The following is a 23,937-nucleotide window of genomic DNA, read 5'->3' as shown; positions in this document are numbered from 1 at the left end:
TGTACAAAGGAAAAGGGGAAAAAGAAGTGTGTGGTAATCATAGGGGAATTTGTCTTCTTAGTATAAGAGGAAAAGTGTATGGTAGGATACTTATTGACAGAGTTAGAAGAACAGAGAAATTAGTTGGAGAAGAACAGGGAGGCTTTAGGAAGGGAAGAGGTTGTATAGATCAGATATTCATTCTTAGATCTTTAGTGGAAAAGTTTCTAGAGAAGGGAAAGAAGTTGTATGCGGCTTTCATGGATTTGGAGAAAGCATATGACAGGGTGGATAGACAAGGATTGTGGAAAGTGTTAAGAATATATGGAGTAGATGGGAAGTTGTTGAATGCTGTGAAGAGTATGTACGATGGTGCGAAGGCTGCAGTGCGTGTGGATGGTGAACTAAGTGAATTTTTCTCTTTGAAAGTTGGGTTGAAACAGGGATGTGTCATGTCCCCATGGTTGTTAAATCTGTACATGGATGGGGTAATAAAAGAGGTACAAGGTAGGGTAGTGGATGTTGGAGTGGCCCTGGTGAGAGAGGATAGTGTTTGGAAACTCCCTGTACTGTTGCTTGCAGATGATACTGTGCTGTTGAGTGAAGACAAGGGGGAGCTGCAAGGCTTGGTGGATGAGTTTGGAAGAGTGTGTAAGAAACGGAATCTAAAGGTGAATGTAAGGAAGAATAAAGTGATGGTCTTTGAGAGAGGTGAAGTCGGTGAAGTCAGTGAATGTACAGCGAGGTTCGATGGTGAGGAATTGGAAAATGTGAGTACGTTTAAGTACTTGGGTAGTGTGATGAGTAAGGATGGAGGTTTGGAGGGTGAAGTGCTTGAAAGGGTACAGCAGGGAAGAAAGGTTGCTGGTTCTTTGAAAGCAGTGATAAGAAACAGGGAAGTGAGCATGGAAGTGAAAAAGTTACTACATGACAGTATTGTGATACCAACTCTAACGTACGGAAGTGAAGCTTGGACATTGTTGGAAGGACAAGTCAAGAGTGAGAGCAGTGGAAATGAGTTATTTAAGAGGAGCCTGTGGAGTCACATGAAGAGACAGGCTGACGAATGAGAATATAAAGGAGCGTTGTGGTGTTGATGTGGATGTGATAGGAAGCGTTATGAGGAACACACTGAGGTGGTTTGGCCATGTGGAGAGGATGGAGGGTGAAAGACTGACGAAGAGAGTGTATGTGAGTGAGGTGGAGGGGGGAAGAGGGAGGGGGAGGCCGAGGATGAGATGGAGGGATGGGGTGGAGAGGTATATGAGAGTGGGGGGTGTGAGTTGGGAGCAGGGCAGTGAAATGGCGGGGGACAGGGCGACTTGGAGGCGATTTGTTTGTGGCCACCCCAAACGGGATTGAGGCGTCTGGCAATAGATAGATAGATAGATAGACTCAGATTCAATTGTCCCCAAACATTTCAGGTTACAGAAAATAAAAATGACAGTGATGTAACAATCAGAGCCATTTTCTTATAGACCTACAGTATGTTCTACAGGAAAATTATATAGTATATACTAGACACATCCCAGGTGATTAACATTTAATTTTTTATTCAAAAAAATGTTCGAAAACAAATGAAATATATCTACTTAGTGATATTACTGAAAGCTGCCCGAATGCCCCCGACAGCTTATTTACTGCTCATCCCACTGACTGAACATGACGTCAGCATACCAAATAAACTCAAATGTACCAGTATACAATATAAAAACTAATAGCAATGGAAGCCTAACTCAAGCAGTTGGAACTTAACTGGGGGCTTCATCTCCCAGATCCCTCCCCTAATGATTATAATCTACTTCACAGCATGCAAACTAAATGTGCATTAGGTAAAACCTGCACTAAAATACAGTAGTGTAGCATCCACAGGGGTGATTTGGACCGAGTTTTTGACAAACTTTTATATTGTTTACATATATACTGAACTACAAGGCTCAAATTTTAATACAAACATAAATGAATCAATACCTGTATGACAATATAATTTCAGTTATTTTCATATGCAATTTATATAGTTACATATCCAGAAATGTGGACCACATTGTGCAACAAAATGGGGTGATATGGTCTGACACTAAGGGGTGATTATGGACCACAAGAAAAATCATACTTTTGATTTTATTAGCTAGCTAATTAGTCTCCTTGGTTATATTTCTTAGCTCAGTCAACCTACTGGGTCCTAGGATGCTACCTTAACTGAGAAAAAAAAAAAAAAATCTGGCATTAGCCAAAATAAAATCTCTTGTTAGCCTGAATAAAATGAAGTTTAAATTCATTACAGAATGGGTTTTTATTCAAATGTTGAAAATCAAGCTAATTCCTTTTAAACAATAGCTATGCTTATCTAACAAGCAGAAAGGTAAAATTCCACCGTCCATTTAAAAAAAAAAAAAAAAAAGCTAATTGGATTATTTACCTTGGAAAACCTACATTTGCTGATTTAGCTACATAGCACTTGAAGCTCGTGTATGCATTTTTAAGCTCTGTAACTGAAAAAGTGAAAAGCACTGTGCCCCTTACATCCAAAGGACCATGAGAAATAAATTTTCAGGGGACAAAGGAGATATCATCCCTTAGAGGCCAATCAAAATGATTGGTATTTGGCTTATTATACAAGAACATCAGGGTTACGTCATCATTGTTTATATCTGTCACCCTTCCAACATAATACTTCTTGTCAAAATACACTGCATAGTATTTATTCATAGTAATGTTTCTCTGTATATCTGAATAGTATTTTTCTATTCGCTTTTCCATTCCATGTTTCTCCTCTTCCACCTCTGATCTCTCTCTGCGTGGCTCCTCTTCACTCTCACTGTAAGATAGCTACTACGGGTGTCAGTCCTTCTTCCTATACATCTTCATTCTCAACTTTCTCAATCACCCTTTTCTTTCCCTGACCTTTCGTCTTATTTTTTTTTCAGCATTTCTTTTTCTCTCATTTCCATTACCTCTATAAATTCATCACTTGTTATAGGTCAACCTTTGCTACTGGAATTATTCTCCTTCAAACCTTTTTCCCAGAAGCAGCCACAGTGGATCTTACTGGATGCCTCCTAACTGGAGTAGCATGGATGTCTTCAAAATCTGACTCATTAGTCTGATAGCAGAGCTGGACCACAATCACCCTAGCGATGAATTTTCACCAAGGTGATTATGGTAAAAAAACAGGAAGAGCTAGAGCTTTCATGATTATTACAGGTGAAAGCAGAAACAACTATTATATGATATAATTTTCATAGAGACTGACTCATTCAATTTTGCACAGGAACAAAGTTTGTCAAAAGCGCTGATTTTGTAAACAAAAGTTTGCAGACAGTTTGTGTTGCACCATTTTCATATTTCCTTTCTGGTTCCTCAGTTCTGTAACACATCGAATTTCGCATTCATAATCACCCCGTAAATGTGAAAATAGTTGCTTTACTATACTGGGTGTTCAAAACTGCATATATGTTACGTATCTAGATACCAGTGACCGAAATAGGAAGGTGGACTGAATCAACCTGGACCACTTTATGGTCTGAATCACCCCTGTTGGTGTTAGTGTGTTAAGAGCATTTGTTAATCATGGCACATTCAGCAACAGGTGCATTTGTATGCCTGGAGAAATGCCAGATGTCACCAATATATTAATTTTTCAGATGGAAAAAAAATCACATCATCTATCTATCTATCTATTGCCAGATGCCATAATCCCCTAAGGGATGGGCATTTGACTCCGAGTTATTTGTTTTACGGGGAGGGACACTAACCCTCCGCCAACCCACTTCCTGAGACATACGGAGCACATATGGTTTGGTTATATGGTTACCACTCAGCATTGTAAATGACTTCTTGGCTTACAGGAAACGATGTGGCTTGTCACTCAATGTAAAGCCACCTGTAAAGGAAAGAAAAGCAATACGAAGTGACAGGAAAGATGGTAGAAACAGAAAGAGAGGAGGGCAGATACAGAAAAAGAATGATAAAAACTAGGGAAGAAGTAGTCAGCAATACATCAAGTGAGTGGATGATGGTTGCCACCACCTACCACTAGATGTCAGGCAATAATTGAATGTCCTTTTTCATGCACCTTACATATTGTAAAAATATATATAGTCTACTTCTCTTTAAAACAGTATTGTGACAATGCAGCATAAAAAAAAAAAAAAAAAAATCCACAGCAGTTGCAGCCTGGTTTATGCATGCATAGAAATATATATCTTTAACCAATGACAGAAGTTGGTTATAATTTATACTAACAAATTAAACTCCCTGTGAGTAAGAATAAAACTTAATTCACTTCAAGAAAGCACGTCGATATTTAGATGCTGCCTCTGGTACAACAAGTTTTCCGAGCAAACCAAAACAGCCATCTGTCTTCACTCGCACTGATCTACTCCATCAGTTGATCTGTGTATGCTTGCTTCAGACAGCTGGCAGCACTAGGCTCTGATACACCCTAACATTTTAGAGTCAAATAAATATTAAACTATGGATAGACCATACGTGCCATTTTTTGTACATCAAATACAATATACAAATGTCATTATTCATATGCCTCTTTTACTTCTTACAGTTCAAAAACCGGCTTATTGGCAGATCTTGTCCTAACCTTCTTAGGGAAGAATATGTAAATACAGTAATCCCTCTAATATCCGAACGCCCAATATCCGAACATCCCCACTAACCGGACATAATCCTCCTGGGATCCAATATTCCCAAAATGGGCCAAAAACTGCAAAAAATTCGAAAAAAATCTGACTTTTTTCCCTCCCATAATTTGAAATTCCCGCCTGGCGCCAAACAGCTGTTACACCATGGTCCCTTCACCCCTTCCTTCCTCCCCCTCCCCCCTCCCCTGTCAGGTTGCCATTTGGTATTTTTCATTACCAATTGTGGGCCAATTTGGTAATGAAAAATTCGTTTGGTAATGCATTAGAATAATGCATTACCAAATGGATTTTTCACATGTATGAGGATACACAGGATGGAGATGGTGGATTGTTTGCTCTCTCTGATTAATCTGCTACCCTACATAGTGTGAAAATAATCAACATGGTGTTAGTTATAAGGAGAGTGATTACAAGTATTTCCACTTGGTAATGAAAAGTTATATTTGACAATGAAAGTTGAGGAGATTGGTAATGTGGCTGTTGCGATCTGGCAACTCTGTTACTCCACCAACATCAACAGTCACAGCTTAACTCCGATGGAGAGCAGATACTCATAACAGTGCAAGCCACAGGTGCTTGTTTTTTGTGAATAAACAGTGAATAAACTGCAATACCTTGCCACTAGAACACACAGGAATTTACAGTGTTGTGCAGTGTTAAGAAATTAGAGTTTAGAGTGCAGAGGATTAACTGTGGACTGCAAACTGGCGGTTCAAACCAGTCCAAGACCAAGGGACTTGCAAGTACCCAGAATGTTTAATATTGTATAAACTCACCTCTAAAACCTCATTTTATGGTTCTTTTGCATTTATTTCAATCTTTTATGTCCCTTATTGGTGTGATTTGGGTCTTAAATAGGTGCAATGCATGTCCAGAGGGAGTTGTATAGGTGTTTTTCAGAGTTAGGATCCATAAGTACTAGTCCATAAGCTGGGGCCCAATATCCGGACAGGACCACTATCCGGACCTGCCTATGGCTCTATTGATCCGGATATTGGAGGGGTTACTGTACTGTATACAGTAAGCCCCCGCGTTTGGCGAATTTCAACTTGGCGAAATTCACTTTTGGCGGTAGGGTGGCCACGGACCACCGAATGCACGCTTGGCGATTTGAATTCAAACTTGGCGGTCCCCTGGCGGTCCCCCCAACTCGATGTGCCACAAGAACAGCCCCAAAAGCAGCCACAAGAACAGCCGCAACCTCCCCAGCCACCCCAACCTCCCCAGCCACCCCAACCTCCCCAGCCAAGCTTCGCTGCCCTCTTTAAGCTGGATGCTGACTTTTCTGGCTTCGATGAAGTGGATGATCAAGCAAGACAAATGGTTGCTAAGGGGGTTATGGGGGAGGAGGGGGAGAGTGATGAGGAAAGTGGTGGTAGCAACTAAGCTGCCCCCACTGCCACTCCGACGTCCCCAGCCAAGCAAGCCTATCTTCACTCTATTTACGGTTAGTTACAACCTTTATATCATGTCTTATTAGCTTTATTTATAGTTTATTGGTCTGTTTTCTACATGTGTACAGTATTAATATGTGAAGGCAAAAGATTTTATTTCAGCTCGAAAGATGGTGTTTTAGGGGTCAAAAGGGGGACTTTGGCAATGACCAAAGACTGATTGAGGCACTTTATAGGCAATTTATATGGTAAAAAGAACTCGCGTTTGGCGAAATTCGAATTTGGCGGTAGTTTCGCCAGACTAATTGGATCGCCAAAAACGGGGGCTTACTGTACTAGTTTTTCGATGATATTTTGGGTGAAGTACCATAATTAAGGTGATTTACATTTTTTAAAGCTATTTGCTTAACCAATATTGCAATTATCGATCAGAAAAATAACATCGAAGTTTAACAAAAAACCCCCTTAGCCCGTAGAAACAAAAACAAGATATAGTTTCTGGTGGCGTCTCGCAGATTTTCCACTCTGCGCGAACACTCCTATTGTCAAAAGACCATGCGATGGCAAAGGTAGATGCGATCATCAAGCAGATTTTCATATACATCACAGAGAAGATATCCACTGAGATATGATACAAGTTATCAAAATAGCATTCAGTGATTAAATCAAAATACTTCATAGTCCATAATATCCAAGATACACTACATGTAGTATGAAGTTCAATATGGAACTTCCTAAAAAAAAATAAATAAAAAATAAAGCCCACCACGTATGCTTTGTTAACCCAAGGCGTCCCAACTACGTATGGATAGGTTCCCACGTTATGTCATGGTGACACCCGACAACGTATCCATACGTTTTGCAATTGTGAGGTCCGTCATTTGCACATTTTTCAAGTTTCGCATGTGATTTTTGGTATGTATAAGCAGGCAAGGTGCAATGAGAAGGAAAATAAGGTATGGTCCTTCTGGGGAAGGCACGAGTGGTGTGACGGGAGTAAGGGGTGAATGGGAAAGTGGTGTGACAGGAGTGAGCGGTGAAAGGGAAACTGGTGGGGGGAGGGAGGCAGTACAAGCACATGGTGTACGTGGGCAGCAGGCAGGTGAGAAGGAGCCGCTCCCTAGCACGTTTTACGCCCCGCAGTATTCCCGCACTTCCTTCCCACAGCCCCATGATGTGAGGAAAGGAAGGAAAGGGAAGGGAAAGAGGAAAGGAAAAGAGAGAGGGAAGAGGAGCGCGAGTGGGGAAGGGCACCGCTCTCCTCCTCCCCAACCTCCCCCACCATCCTCTCCTCCCCACCCTGACAAGGAATACCACACCTTGTTACATTACTGATATTGTGTATGCTTCCGATAATATAACGCTCACTGTAAAAGTAAGGCCTGTACATATGCGATAATATGATGCTCAGTATAACAGTAAGACCTGTAAGAATGTGATAACAATTATATAAAGAGGAAACGGGTGCAATGTTCGTGGAAACGTATTATATAAGTTGAAAAATAGAGTGTAAGTTGAAACAAGTCATAGCGACTTCGCTCACTATGTACACATGCGATAACACGATACTCAATATACAGTAATCCCTGTACTTTCCGGACGCCCACTTTCCAGACACCCCACTCACCGGACATTGTGGACCTGGACCTTCAGAACCCAAAAATGGCCAAAAAAAAGAAAAAAATCCCAAAATAATCCAAAATTTTCCCCACCCGTAATTTGAAATTGCCACGCGTCACGGAACAGCTGGTACACCACGGACCCTTCACCCCTTCCTTCCTCCCCCCTCCCCTGTCAGGGTTGCCATTTGGTATTTTTCATTACCAAATGTGGGCCAATTTGGTAATGAAAAATTCTTCTGGTAATGATTCAGAATAATGCATTACCAAACGGATTTTTCACATGTATGATGATACACAGGATGGAGATGGTGGATTGTCTGCTCTCTCCGATTAATCTGCTAGCCAACATAGTGTGCAAATAATCAACATTCTGTTATTATAAGGAGAGTGATTACATGTACTTCCACTTGTATATATAATTAGTGAAGAATAAATGCTTCCTTTAAGAATTTGGTAATGAAAATTGAGGAGTTTGGTAATGTGGCCGAGTTCAGAACTGGCAACCCTGTTCCCAGTTACTGCCTAACCTTTGTTCAGGGAAGACGTCCATCGTAATCAATGCTGCACGTGCTCGTTTTTTGGGAATAAACAGTGTATAAACCGCAGTACCATGCCACTAGACCACATGGGAATTTACAGTGTTGTGCAGTGTTATGAAATTAGAATTTAGAGTGCAAAGGATTAACTGTGGGGTGACTGGAGTGCAAAGTGGCGGTTGGAATGGTGGTTGAAACTGGTGTGGTTCAGTTAAGAAGAATGTGCAGTGTTAAACAATTATAACTCACAGTGCAAAGAATTAAGTGTAGCACAACACTGGATTACTGTATGTGCTTCAAGAGCATTTTCACAACTACCAGAGCCTTAGAGAGTTAGAGGAGGTGGCCACAGACATGCTTAAGTACAGTACAGTACCCTGTATACTGCTAGGCCTTAGTATTTTCCATACTTACTTCTAATTCCTCATTGTCTGGTTCCTTTTAATTTATTTCATGCTTTACATCCATTATTGGTGTGAATAGGGTCCTAAATAGGTTTAAATAAGTACTATGCATTCTGGTAGCGAGTTATTTAGGTGGTTTTCAAAGTTAGGCTGGGTTAGGGTCCATAAGTACCAGTCCAGCAGTCAGAGGCCCACTTTCCAGACGGGACCACTTTCCAGACATGCTTTTGGCTCTATTACATCGGACAGTGGAGCGATTACTGTAATAGTCTATCTATCTATCTATTGCCAGACGCCATAATCCCGTAAGGAGTGGCCATTTGACTTTGAGTTATTTGTTTTACGGGGAGGGGCACTAATCCTCCACCAACCCACTTGTTGACACGTAGGGAGCACGTATAGTATGGCCTGTAAATATGTGATAACAGTTATATAAAGTGGAAACGGGTGTAATGTTAGTGGAAAAGTATTATGTAAGTTGAAAAATAGAGTGTATGTTGAAACAACAGTCATAGCGATTTCACTCACTATGTACAAAGACACAAATATCTTCCCAAAGTTTGACGAACATATAGTGGAAAAATCGAACCATTGCAACATGCAGTAGTAGAGATTGGGTTTTCATTGTATTTCGCCAGGTGTAAATTATCTTTGGACGGAACTGGGAAGATAGTTTTGTCTTTCATTGTACATAAGCAATAATATGATGCTCAATATAATAGTAAGGCCTGTAAATATGTGAAAACAATTATATAAAGTGGAAACTGGTGTAATGTTAGTGGAAAAGTATAAGTTGAAAAATAGTGTGCAAGTTGAAACAAGTCATAGCGAGTTCACTCACCCCATACAAAGACAGAAATATCTTCCCAAAGTTTGATGAACATATAGTGGAAAAATCAAACCATTTGCAACACGCAGTAGTGGAGATTGGGTTTTCATTGTATTTCGCCAGGTGTAAATTATCTTTGGACGGAACTGGGAAGATAGTTTTGTCTTTCATTGTACATACGCGATAATATTATGCTAAATATAATCGTAAGACCTGTAAATGTGTGATTTCAGTTCTATAAAGTGGAAACGGGTGTATTGTTAATGGAAAAGTATTATACAAGTTGAAGAAAGAGTATGTAAATTGAAACAACAGTCATAGCGAGTTCGCTCACTATGTAAATATGCGCTAATATTACGCTAAATATAATCGTAAGGGTTGTAAATATGTGATAACAGTTCTATAAAGTGGTGGAAAAGTATTAGTAAGTAGAGAAAATGAACGTATGTTGAAACAACAGTCATAGCGAATCATATGTGACCGATTTGGGCAAATTCGTTATGCTCACTCAATGGAACAATGCTTATTTCACCTATATTTTTGTGTGAAAACTAATATATTCTTATAATACATGTTATTTTGTTCCAGATTAATAAATACCTACCAATTCTGAGTGATTTCCAATACGTACCTCAACCATAAAAAAACAGACAGCAGCTGAGCACCTTTACAGAATACAGTACCAGGTGCGGAATGGCTAATCTGTTTTGCCCGTTTCTAGTCTCAGGTAAGCACTTTCTCTGTGATCTGCCATTGTTGCTCACCAAAAGCAGAGGTTTGAGGGAAAAAAAAAAAAAAACTGCCGGGATGGGGGGGGGGGGGGGGTCCGTGGTGGAAAATCGGCCGGGATGGGGCGGGTTAATGTATAAAAATTTACAAAAGATCCTGTCAAAACTCCATACCAACGGGAAATCTGGAAATACCGCATCACTGTCATACCATAACTAATCAGGTTAGGTGAGAGTGTGAATGTGAGTATGGATGGGGTACATGTACGGGAGTGAATGAGAATGAGCAGGCAAAAGAAGGGAGTGTGTATTGTTGTGCTCAAGAGATGGAAGGAGAATATAAGAGTATGGATCAGTTGGCTCAAGGACTGTGTAGGTAACATTGAAAGTTGGACTACAAATGTGGGAGATTGTGTGTGTGTGCCAGTGCAAGATCGTGCAAGCAGAGTGAAAGATGAGTTCTGGACAAATGTGGATGTGTGCATGGAAAAGTTTGAAAGGAATTAGAGTGCTTTTGATTGGAGATATGAATGAAAAAGTAGGGAATGTGAAGGTGGATGGAGTAGTTGGTGAGCAGAGTGTGCCTGCAGTACATAAGGATGGCAGTGCTCTAGTACACATTTGTGCCAGGAGGGGGTTGGTGATAGCCAGTACCCTCTTCAGACACAATGATCCATAGGTATATGTGGTATGTGATGAGAAGTGTGGGTGGTGAACTGAATGAACAGAAGGCATTGACTGCTTACCAGTATGTATGTGTGGATAATAGAATGAGAAGTGTGTAATGGATGCAAGAGCATATAGAGGTTGAGGGAGTGGACTTTCTGACCACCACTTGGTGGTGGTCAGAGTCAAGGCGCAAATGAAATAGAGGAGTAGAAGAAGGGAAGGACAGTAGTAGTAGTTCATAAAAGAAGGGTAGAAAGGTTACAAGATGATGGAAAAAGGGCAGAATATGAGAGAGAAGTGGAGGAGCAATTGGGTAAATATGACTTGGAGCAGACGGGGGACGTGGAAGGTGTGTGCAAGATATTCACAAAAGAAATCTGTGCAGCAAGTGAGATGGTGTGTGGGGTGAAGAGAAGAAATAGAAGACGAAAGGGCACGCAGGGAACAGCATGGTGGAATGAAGAGGTGAGACAGGCTGTGGCACAAAAGAAAGCATATGGTGAGTGGATGAGAAACAGGGATGTGGAGGAAGTGAGAAATGGAAGAGTGGTAAAGAGATTAATAAGAGTGAGTAAAATGAGAGTGGATGAGGAATTTGGAAGGAATTTGAGTGTAAAGTGGAGGGAATGTAAGAAAGTGTTCTGGAAAGAGGTAAAAAGAATTAGAAACGGTGTTAAAGAAGTTAGTCGGGGAGTGAAAGATAAAAATGGTAGATCACTGGTGAAGGGAGAAAAAGTGAGCACATGGAGAACATTTTAAGGAACTGCTGAACATAGAGAATGAAAGTAATGCGAGTATATGTGGCTGGGGAATGGCTGGGAGAAGGAGGGATGTGAGAAGAGAGGAAGAAATCAGTAGGATAGAAGTTGTGGAAGCAATGACTGGGAGAAGGAGGGATGTGAGATGAGAGGAAGAAATCAGTAGGATAGAAGTTGTGGAAGCAATGGCTGGGAGAAGGAGGGATGTGAGAAGAGAGGAAGAAATCATTAGGATAGAAGTTGTGGAAGCAATGAAGAAAGTTAAAATGGGGAAAGCCCCAGGAACTGATGGAGTGTGTGGTGAAATGCTGAAGCATGGGGGAGAGATAGTAGTAGAATGGAGGTGGAAAATGTGCAGACTGGCCTGGGAGGAAGGTAAAGTCCCAGAGGATTGGAAGTTAGGTACAAAGGAAAAGGGGAAAAAGAAGTGTGCAGTAATCATAGGGGCATTTGTCTTTTTAGTGTAATAGGAAAGTATATGGTAGGATACTTATAGACAGAGTGCTCATGCTCACTGGTGTACTGTCTGCTAACCTTCTGAAAGACAATCATAACCACTTTGCTTGCCATCCACTTACTAACTAGCAAAGCAGTCATACTGGAGAGATGCTGGCAAGCGAACCTGACAAGTCATCAGAATTGATTTTTGTCGCATATAGAAATTCAATCACCCTCATATGGTTGGCTTCTCTTAGTGACATTTTGTTTCATGCCTGACAAGAGTATCATAGAAGTGAACAGTCTTATTATACCAATAGCGAAAAACAGGAAAAACAGTTGTAACATTAAACAGTACTGCCTGAAGTTACAACTTCACTTTTTCAGCCAAATGAAGTACTTTAGCAATGTCTATGCAACTCAAGGCACACCCAATTACAGTATTTTGTTATGAAAATAGGATAAAATTCACTGAGTAGCATAACATACAATATCTGAAATAGCAGTGCCTGACGGGCATTCATATCAGCGTCCGCCATTTCTGCTGTATTCTTAGCAGACGAAGCGATCAGAATGATTGACAATGTTCACTCTCTGCATCTCTGCTGCCTAAGCAAAGCTCTCATGATCGGCAGTGGGGATCATTTAGGCCATAACGTCCAAATTGGTTAGGTTAGGTTGTAAAGTCATTTGCCATTTTGGATGTTACGGCCGAAACGACCAGAATCCTAAGGTGTAGGTGAGAGTTTGGTGTGGGTGTAGTTAAGGAAGTAGGAGTGGGAAGAGTCAGGCTAGGGAACTGATAATCCGCTTATTATAATCCCTTCAGCCCAGCAATGTATTTTATAGGGTAGTTTATTCATGCTCGCCATATGATTTTATTCAGTTCAGGAAACATGTACTGAGGAGGTTAATGTGGGCTGTATCAAATGCCCCAAGTCTGAATATTGCCTGTGCTCAGTTAAAACGATTGCCAAGTTAAAGTCGTATGAAGTGTGATATAAGCAATTCAATGGATGGTACTGAGGACCATTTACTGTATGAGAGTGACAGTGAAACAGTGATGATGACCGTGGTGATGACTTCCAGTGATGCTTCAGGACTTGGGGGAAGTAGTGATGAATTCTCAGGATTTGAAGACGAGTGAAATTTTCACCATGTCAGTAATATGAAGCGAATATAGGTTTTAGGTGATCATGACAGATGCAACCATGGAAAATTTAGGATCAATGGTGCTGTACACCTTTAGTCTTGCACTGACGATGTTTGGATGAATAAATTGTTTGTGATGTTTCATGTCCTTAAGTGATGATATTTATATTGAACAACCAAATACATTTTGATGTTTTTGGCATATAATAAAGCCACTGGGTACTCCAAAACTGACTGATGTAAATGTTTCAGAGGCGAGCGAATGTTGCATGTGGTGTGTACATGTGTGCGTGTGAGTGTGCACCATAGTGACTAGGAGGCAGCAGTGTTAAGACCAAAAATGGATGTTTTTACAGTACTGGAATGTTTTGAGATGGATGTCTGTTATTAGCAAATTCTGGTAAGAGAAATATGCATTTTTAATTGTTGATGCTGCAAGGAAAACAGCTGACAGTAAGGGAGTGATACTGGGAGAAGAGGGTAGAGACAGTTGTCTAGCACTTGGGATGCAGCAGTGTTGCTAAGGGATAGTTTCACCATTCTCGACATGTTTTGAGGTGCATGTCTGTTTTTAGTAAATTGTGATCAGTGAAGAACGTATTTTTAACTGTTGATGTTGCAAGGGAAACATCGCTGACAGTGAGGAAGCGATACTGAGAGGAAGGGGTAGAGACTGCTGTCTAGCGACTGGGAGGCAGCAGTGTTACTAAGGTGTAACAGTGGATGTTTTCACCATACTCAGTATGTTTTGAAATGAATGTTTATAGTAAATTATGATCAGTGAAGCATGCATTTTTAACTGTTGATGCTGCAAGGCAAACATAGCTGACAGTGAAGGAGTGATACTGAGAGAAGAGAGTAAAAACAGCTGTCTATCCTGTTCCCAAGCAGCCTTGCTATATTGAACTTTGGTTGTAAAACATTGTAATTTGTGTATTTACAAGTGCTACCTTTTTATATTATTTGTGGAGGTAATTACAGGTTAGTTAGAATGCATGATTAATGATGGTAGTAGTCTGATACTGTGCTTGAGTCAAGGCAATGTGAGGAAATTCCATAACAGGTGTGGAATATGACGGGGTTCTTTTAGGATAAATGAACTTATGTGAACATTAATTGTATTTTATGTTTTCGTCAGTGAATGAAAGAATAGAGTTTATTGACTTCATTTGTGGTTTTAAATTCATAAAATATTAAAAACAGTGTTTATATCAGTTTACTGATACATATTTATCAACAAAGTTGAGATGGCCTCGTGGTTTGAAGTCACGTTTTGTTAAGACGAGGTTGTGTTTTCTCTTCCTGTATCATTCTTTGTACATAAAAGAAGAAACTAAAGGATGATGAGCAGTACTGAATAGATTCTGAAAGGTGAGTGTGTATCTGTGTGGTAATGGCTCTTATCAAGAAACCTTACTGCAGTCTTGGTGGGGGCAAACTTTTTTTTCACAGAACTGCCCTGCCAGAATTAGGGTGCGTCTTTCACAATGCTGCGTCTTACATGCCGCGAAATACGGTATATACCCTAGGAGTAATGAAAGTGAAAGTTTCACTCTAGCATGTCTGAATACTATGAGTTATGAGAGTGAAGATGAAAGTGACATTCACTCTCAATGCTAGTATACAGGACGAGAAAGTGAATGCTACGTATTTTACTGAAAGAAATTGAATCCCTACAGTGACAATAAACTAATACTACTGAAGGAAACTTATGGATAAAGACTGTAGATATATATAAGTGTTATATAGTAATAGAAATATAAAGTGTGAGGGGTTTTATGAATAATAAATGACAGAGTACCAAGAGCGAACTAGAGCAAGTGCAACGGTCAGACGTGCTCAATTTTCATTTATTTCACAGTGGGTTTTTTTTCTTGGAGTATGGATCCCAAACTACTTGAAAATCATAGAGTAGTGTTTATAGTGTTAATATCTGGCTGTGGTAATCATATTACGGGTTGTCAGGAAGTGTAAAGTGGAGACTTCGTTACCCAACTTCAGAGGTCTCCACAAGTCCTACGGTAACTGACGAAGGCTCAACAAACATTCCATGAGAAAGCTGAAGGTATGTGCCATAAGCATATGTAATTTTAATGTTCTAGGACTAATAACAGATTTTTGGCAAATATTTTTTGAGAGTCTGTTGGAGTCCGAATAACCCCGCGGCACACGCAAAACATCGGTAAACATGCCCGCGGTGTAGGGGCATGTTCCCTGCCCCAGCTGGGATTCGATCCTGGGTCCATTAGGACTGCAAGCCGCCTCTCTGTCGATTCAGCTGCAGGGCTTGGTGAATGAGTTTGGGGGTGCGTGTAAGAAATGGAATCTAAAGGTGAAAGTGGGGAAGAGTAAAGTTATGGTCTTTGAGAGAAATGAAGTCACTGAATGTACTGTGAGGTTGGATGAGGAGGAAATGGAAAATGTGAGTGCATTTAAGTACTTGGGTAGTCTGATGAGTAACAATGGCAGTTTAGAGGGTGAAGTGCTCGAAAGAGTGCAACAAGGAAGAAAGGTTGCTGGTTCTTTGAAAACAGTGATAAGAAACAGGGAAGTAAGAATGGAAGTGAAAAAGCTACAGCATGACAGTATTGTGATACCAACTCTAACGTATGGAAGTGAAGCTTGGACCTTGTTGGAGGGAAACAAGTCAAGAGTGAGAGCAGTGGAAATGAGTTATTTGAGAGGAGTATGTGGAGTCACATGGACAGACAGACTGACAAATGAGGAAGTGAAGGAGTGTTGTGGTGTGGATTTGATAGGAAGCATTAGAAGAAAACAGAGGTGGTTTGGCCACGTGGAGAGGATGGAGAGCGATAGACTGACGAGGATAGTGTATGTGAGTAAGGTGGAAGGGGGGTAAAGGGAGGGAGGATGCCAAGGATGAGATGGAGGAATGGAGTGGTGAGGTATATGAGAGAGGGAGGTGTGAGCTGGGAGCAGGGCAGTGAAATGGTGGAGGACAGGGCAACAAGGAGGCAATTTGTTTGTGGCCACCCCTTACGGGATCAAGGCATCTGGCACTAAATAGATAAATTGAATAGCTAGGTTTGGGTGAATTTGGCTAGGTTAGTAGAGATGTGATTTGTGACTAAGTGACTTTGAAGCCAAATGAACCTAAAAGTCTGACATGGCAGGTGGCCGCTTGCCACAGTTTGTGTGTAAAACTGTTGGTTTTACAGTTATCTTCAATTTTATGCATTTCCACAACTTTTCAAAGGTGGCACGATGAAAATTATTATTTTTTTTTTTTAATGCAAGAAAGAAGGAACCAAAGGCCCTGGAGCCTGCAAATGGTTCCTAAAAAAAAAAAAAAAAAAAAAAAAAAAAAGAGAGAGAGAGAGAGAGAGAGAGAGAGAGAAAGAGAGACAAATTCAAGATCTGTTCATTTCAAGATCCCTGGACACACTGTGTTTGAAAGACTGGAGATCATAGGAAGTAGGAAACACGGACAGAGGGAGACAGATCCAGAGCTGACCTGTCACATAAATAAAGGACTGCAATAGAGAGCTGGACAGAAAAGGAATGAGAGTTTGTTGCCAGATGGGTGCTATGCACCTGTTGTAGAGGTGGAGGAATGCAAGCAGAAAGTTCAGAGGAGCAATGACCATTGAAGTAGCAAAAGAGATAAAGATGCAACAATGTGGCAAAGAGACAGAGGTTGAAGGAAGCCAGTAAGAGGAGGAGAGTTAATGAAATGAAAAGCCTTGGGCTCCAAGCTATTGAGAAGAGCTGCATGTGGGGAGCCTCCCCACGTGAGTGTTGTACTCTACACTGGAGCAAATAATGTTGGAACTTCATAGCCAGGCGAGTCTCGAGTTTTGGTTAAAGTTATTTTGGTAACTGAAAAGCAGGAGGAGTTAAAGATGAATACAGGGAGTTGATCTTGATTTATTATCTTCACAGAAAGTCTAAGTTGAGCAGCGTATGTATTACAAGGGACGTAATATACTAACTAAGTCTAGTTGGACCCCTCTTCTTATCTGATCTCTCCACTACCTGCTGGTTGTGTGGCTTGCCCCTTTCTGAGCTCTGATTGCTACATTCTTGTTTAGCAGGGGTCATGTCCTGTGTATTATACTGTCGTGGAACATCTAGAACACTGCATGTCTGTGTGTATGTATGGTCATAAGGCGCTGTTTGTGGGCTATTGTGCTGGTGAGAGACATTCTGGAGAGGTGCTAACGTCACTTCTTTTGGCCCCTAGGTTTGACATTGACCTAACCTCTAGACCAGTGGTTCTTAATCTTTTTTGAGTCACGGACCCCTTTGAGAACCTGGTGAAAGCTATGAACCCCGTCCCTACAAAAATGCACATAAGCACATAAACACAGCATTTTCCATGCAATGATTATACTTTATTTTATTGAAAACTATCTCATGCAGTGTATGACATGCACAAATTATAAAACAGTCTTTACAAAGAATTTTTTTATTACTCTTTTTCACGCCAAAACTAATGGCCACTCGATGAAAAAATGAAATACATCCAATTTATGCAAATTAAACAAAACAAAACTTTAATTCTGCTCAAAAGTTCATTTCAATGAGAGGGTTGTTGTTGTTTGGCTTGAACAAGAAGATGAAAATGTGGAGTGGTCTTTAACAAGGAAACACTTATGTCATCGCTGACATCCAGTTAATTTTGACTTTTTGTTTTGATAGAAACAAGCGCTGAAAACCCTGACTCACAAAGGTATGTAGTAGCAAACGGAATCAGAGCACTCATAGCTCGCTTTGCCAGACGAGGGTAGGCTTGTGTCAACAAACACCAGAATTCAAGACTTTTTTTTTTTTTTTAAGCTAATGATGCCAAACGGCATCAAGCAATATCACTAAATTGTTCTCAGTTCTTCCGACCTTCACGGACCCCTGGTTAAGAACCCCTGCTCTAGACTATATTATGTATGTTGCTGGTTATAATGTATTAAGATATTTTACAGTCCTGACAATAAAACCTGTGTATAAACTCAACAACTGTGCAGGGGTAAAGAAGGTATGGAGTCAGCTTAGCACGCCCAATCTCTTGGAAGTAGATTTTACAAAAGACGCAATATGATCTTTCCAAGATAAGTCCCGAGTGAATGACCAACAAGCATGTTCAAGGATGATGCAGGATTGAGCTAGATATTATTAAACATTAGTGGGTGTGTTGGGTTGATAGGTTTAAGAACTGAGTCTTTGATGCATTAAAAACAGCAAGATTATTTCTACCCCAGTCAGGGATACGAGCCAAGTCAGACATGAGGTGTGCCATAGCCACATCCCTTGTTTGTTGAAGTAACTGCTGAGATGGACATTGCAAGAACCAAATGGAAAGGTGAAGGGTGGAATCATCAGCGTACAAGTGGATAGGGTTGGATGTACCGGTACAGCTTAGAAGGTAATTGATAAGTAAAAGGAAGAGAGTTGGTGACAGGACAGAGCCCTGAGGAACACCACTGTTGACAGATCTAGCAGAACAACGATGGCCGTCTACAACAGCGGCTACAGAATGACCAGAAAGGAAACTATAGATGAAGGCACAGATAGAAGGATAGAAACCGTAAGAGGGCAGTTTGGAAATTAAAGATTTATGCCAGACTCGATCGAAAGCCTTTGAGATGTCAAGTGCAATGGCAAAGGTTTTGCCAAACTCCCGAAAGGAGGATGCCCTGGAGTCTGAAAGGTAGGTGAGCAGATCGCAAGTGGACCATCCCTGACAGAACCCACACTGACGATCAGAAAGAAGGTTGTGATTGGAGAGATGCTTTAAAATTTTTCTATTAAGAACTGACTTGACAACTTTGGAGACACAGGATGTTAAAGCAACTGGATGATAGTTAGAGGGTTGGGAATGGTCACCCTTCTTTGGGACTGGCTGAATGAGAGCAAACTTCCAGCAAGAAGGAAAGGTACAGATATTTATTAACAGAGGACACCAGATTACTGGTGTCCTCTGTTCATAAAATATCTGTAACAGTTAGACTTGAACACTTGTGGGCTGAAATTTGGAGGGAAACAACTCTGGGGAAGCAAGTTCCAGAGAGATGCAGTTCAGGGAATGAAAAAATTCTGATAGGCAGAAGTTCTGCAATATGGATGAGTTGACATTCCAGTCATGAGCGCTACCAGATGCCCGTGTAGCACGAGGGAAGGCATGGAGAGGTGGCACCATGGACGCAACTTCGTCTGAGCATTTGCCAAAAAAAATATCTGTAAAATAATGCAAGGGAGGCAACATTCCTTCTTACTTGCAGGGGAGGTAGTTTATATGTAATGGCAGGGTTGTTAATGATTCTAACAGCTTTGTTCTGAATTTTGTCTAGTTGTCTTAATGCAACCTCTCCACAACCATTCCACAAGGCGAAAGAGTTTACCTAGGCAGGGTATACACACAGAAGCACAGTTCTTGAGGACAACAGGAGGGACTCCATCAGGCCCATATGCCTTGTTAGTACAGAGGCCAGTGATGGCAGAAAATGCAGCAGCTGAAGAAATTTTAATGTCAGCCATGAGGAAGTCAGAGTGGGTAAGTGATGGAGGAACAGCACTGGACTCATCTAAGGTGGAATTGGAGGAGAAGGTCTGAATGAAGAGATCTGCTTTATCAGTAGAAGAAATAGCTACAGAGCCATCAGAGTACAAAAGAGGAGGGAAGGATGATGAGGTAAAGTTGTTAGAAAGGTTTTTGGCAAGGTGCCAGAAGAAGTGGGAAGAATTTGAGTTGGAGAGCTTAGAGCATTTAGTATGGATGAAATTATTTTTAGCAGAGCGAAGAACAGACTTAGCACGATTCCTGGCAGAAACATAAACAAGATGTAATTCAGGGGTGGGTTGGTTCTGGTACCTTTTATAGGCCCTCTCCTTGTTGCGAACAGCATTAGAACAAGTTTGATTAACCGAAGGCTTTCTTGCATTAGTCAAAGGATATGAGAAGGGAATGTATGCTTCCCTGCCCAAGAGAATAATCTCCGTAACGCGCAAGCAAACTCAGATGGTTCCCTGCCATAGAAGCAATACTCATTCCAGGGAAAATCAAAGAAGTACTGCCTGAGGACCTCTCAATCCGCAGCGCCAAAGTGCCACAGTCGACGTTTCTTTGGGGGGGTCCAGAGGCCATACTGGAGTGATAGGACAGGTTAAGGTAATAAGGTTGTGATCGGAGGAGCCCAACGGAGAAGAAAGATTAACAGCATAAGAATATGGATTAGTTGTAAGGAAGAGGTCAAGTATGTTGGAGCTCTCTCCAAGGCGGTCAGGGATACGGGTAGGGTGCTGTACAAGCTGCTCTAGGTCATTAAGGATAGAAAAGATGTAGGCTTCTTTACCAGGTGGATCAGTGACAGGAGAGGAGAGCCAAAGGTGGTGGTGAACATTAAAATCTCCTAGAATGGAAATTTCAGAGAAAGAAGAAATGGATAGAATGTTTTCCATTGTAGAAGTAAGATAGTCAAAGAATTTTGGATAGTCAGTAGAATTAGGAGATAAGTAAACAAGGCAGACATATTTAGCCAGAGAATGACAAGAGGGCCGAAGCCAGAGAGTAGAGAATTCAGAAGAATCATGTTCAGGAACATGAGAGCAAGATAAGTAGTTGCGTACGTATACATAACAGCCACCTTTGGCTTTGAAATGAGTGATAGTTTATCGAGAAAAATTTACAACTGCAAATTCTATGCATCGGAGCTCTCCTGCAGTTTTGCCTACAATAATAAAGAAAACAACATGGGGGAACACAAAGTGATCAATAAGGTATTTCTGCTCCTAAACTAAACTGTACGTTTGCTATCTATCTAACTATAGCCAGTCACCACAATTCTGTAAGAAGTGGTCATTTGTCTTTGAGCTACAGTACCGTAGTTGTTTTATAGGAGAGGCACTAACCCTTCACAAACCCACTTGCTGACATGTAGGGAACACAACCTGGTTGACTGCCAGTACAGTATGTTGTTAACCACCCAGCAATGTATATGATTTCCTGACTAACAGGAAACCATTTGACTTGTGACTCAATATGGCTACAGCTATCTGAAAAGGAAAGAGTAATAATAAAAAGTGAAAGAAAGGATGGGAGAAATAAGAAGAAAGAGGGCAGACACAGAAAAAGGGTGATAAAGGTGAAGGATGAAAAAGGTAGCATTATATCAAGTGAGTGGATGATGTTTGCCTCCTGACTATTACATGGATGATGTTTGCCTCCTGACTATTACATGGATGATGTTTGCCTCCTGACTATTACATGGATGATGTTTGCCTCCTGACTATTACATGGATGATGTTTGCCTTCCGACTATTACATATACAGATCTTCGTAAATGTACACTTTACTTGAAGCAGTAGAAGAAACTTACCATTTCAATTCATATTTCTCCAGTTTGTTTTCTGTATTTTTCCAGTTACTTTCATGGTGGTTAATTACCTTTTCCCGCTAGAGAATTTCCCACTTTTTTTTTACAATCACGTTCCTTAAGCCGCATCCTTGGTTGATTTTCTTACTCAACTTATTCAAATCTGGTTTTCACTTCCCAAGAGGAAGCTAAGTTAGGTTAGGTTAAATTATTTGGTACAGTTAAGCTCGGCTAGGTTACGTTCAGTTAAACACACTCCCTTCCACCATTGACACTGATGAGTTGACGGCGAAACATAGCTAAAAACAAAGGGAAAGCAGGTTTCCTATGAAACATTTATTTACCACTCCAGAAATAATAAGAAAAATATAACAGACTATCAGCAAGAACTGATATGGTATGGTGTTTCTACTGCTTCAAATAAAATGTACCTTTACCCAGATCTTTATACATTACAGAGCTTCACACGCAGACACATCTAATGAGCTTTGTGATTAGTAAATGCAAGTAATTTAACTAAATCTGAACATTTATTCAAACCACAACTTAGAGGCAAAAAAACGGGTAGGTTTTATCTGGTCAAAACGCCACCACAAATATTTAAAATTCTCTATAATATTTCTGTACATCCATTTGCTGAACGTGTAGAATAATGAAGCATAATGTGTCCCAACTGGTGAGTGAGAGTGACAACACACCGGCATGTCACTACTAGGTCCATTAAGGCAGGTGTGCCATTCGATTCATTATACCACCAAAATTCACCACGGTAACACCTCAGTCCTATTTTGCCTTCCCTTTACACACATACAATCAAAGTGAAGAGTTTATCAACCTTACCATGATTTTGATAAAGAGAGGTAAATAACCAAACAGGACAACAACAGAAGGAGAGCTGGCGCGCTGGTTCTACGACTGTGCAAGAAGTAAACACGGTCTACTTATTATTTGGAATAGATTCTGGAAAACTATTTAATTTTGAGCCATAAATATTTATTTACAATACTCAAATACATAAATTTTACGCAGATTCATGTTGTCATTATAAATAGCTGACATAGAAATGATGATACAATAGAGTCGATGAACTCTTGCACTGTTGAGTCATTTCGCATTACGGCAACACGAGTCAGTTACACGACCATAAGTTCAGTTGACTTGAATCGTTTCGCATTATAGCAACAGGAGTCATTTAAACGACCAGTAAGTTCAGTTGACTTGAATGGGTTATCGGTGTTGTGCAATACCATTCAGAGGTACAACAAAAACAAATGGCGGATCTTTTTGCCCTCCTTATGATGATGCAAACAATGTGACTAACTTTTTTTTTTAATGCGAGGAAGAAGGAACCAAAGGCCATGAGCCCGCAGTAACAGTTCCCTCCATGAGAAAAACAAAATACAATAGAGAGCCAAATTCAAGACTGGAGATCATAGGCAGCAGGAAATACAGACAGAGGGAGACTGTTCCAGAGCTGACCTGTTACATAAATGAAAGACTGGGAGTAACGGTTAACTCTTGCATTAGAGAGTTGGACAGAAAAGGGATGAGAGTTTACTGCCAGACGGGTGCTACGCGCCCGTCGTAGAGGTGGAGGAATGCAAGCAGACAGTTCAGAGGAGCAGTGACCATTAAAGTAGCGATAGAAAAGAGATAAAGATGCAACAGTGCGGCGAAGAGACAGAGGTTGAAGGGAGTCAATAAGAGGAGGAGAGTTAATGAGACGAAAAGCCTTTGACTCCACCCTATTGAGAAGAGCTGTATGTGGGGAGCCTCCCCACACATGAGAGTTGTACTCCACACAGGGGCGGATAAAACCCCTATATAGAGTCAACAATGGGGTGCTTTCAAAGCTAGTATTCCGCTAGATGGCTCCACTGTTGCAGTAAACACCTTCCCTGAGCTGTTTAAAAAGCATATTTTTCTTTGTTAAATATCTATACTGTTGAGTGAAAATGTGAATCATGGTAATGTCATATGCCGAAATATAAATAATACAAATAGAACACCTATATATAACGTATCGTGAAGTGTTTATATTTATCATAAACGGAAATTAAAATCTCACTGATGGCATGTGATGGCAATCCGTCCTTCCAGTGACCCTATATTATTTAATTTCTGCTACATTTAGTGCAAATTTGGTACTTAATACATTGTCTGTTCAGACTGTAAAGTACGCCTAGTGGGTATCTAGACTCATCCAGTTTCTATGTGGGCAGAAATTTAATATTGAGTAAATACCGGCATTCAACATTTTGCTCGCTTCCTTCACGCATGCGCACCACAAGACAGTCCCGTGTTTAAGTTTTTTCACGAGGGATGTCAAGTTTCCATGAAAAATTTTATTTTGATGGCGTGTAATGTCACGGATTCACTCAGAGTAGAAACGAGCTATATTCATAACATTCGTCATTGGTTCATAAGTGACTATGTATAGGCA

At 40.7% G+C, this 23,937-nt stretch overlaps 1 protein-coding gene across 1 annotated transcript in view; it reads right to left on the bottom strand.

Moving 5' to 3' along the window:
• Positions 1–22,412, bottom strand: part of EloB (transcription elongation factor elongin B) — a 116,206-nt gene extending 93,794 nt beyond the window's left edge. The window contains exon 1 of the mRNA XM_080284982.1: positions 22,335–22,412. Coding sequence (XP_080141108.1) covers positions 22,335–22,337 — 3 coding nt within the window. The 5' untranslated portion in view covers positions 22,338–22,412. The remainder of the gene's footprint in view (positions 1–22,334) is intronic.
• Between the last annotated feature and the right edge of the window lie 1,525 nt (positions 22,413–23,937).

Source organism: Coenobita brevimanus, chromosome 103, assembly GCF_032717465.1.
Source record: "Coenobita brevimanus isolate Jiangsu-jjx chromosome 103, ASM3271746v2, whole genome shotgun sequence".
NCBI classification, from domain to species: domain Eukaryota; kingdom Metazoa; phylum Arthropoda; class Malacostraca; order Decapoda; family Coenobitidae; genus Coenobita; species Coenobita brevimanus.
Note: the sequence above shows the minus strand (reverse complement) of the source record. Positions and strands in the feature narration are given on the sequence as shown.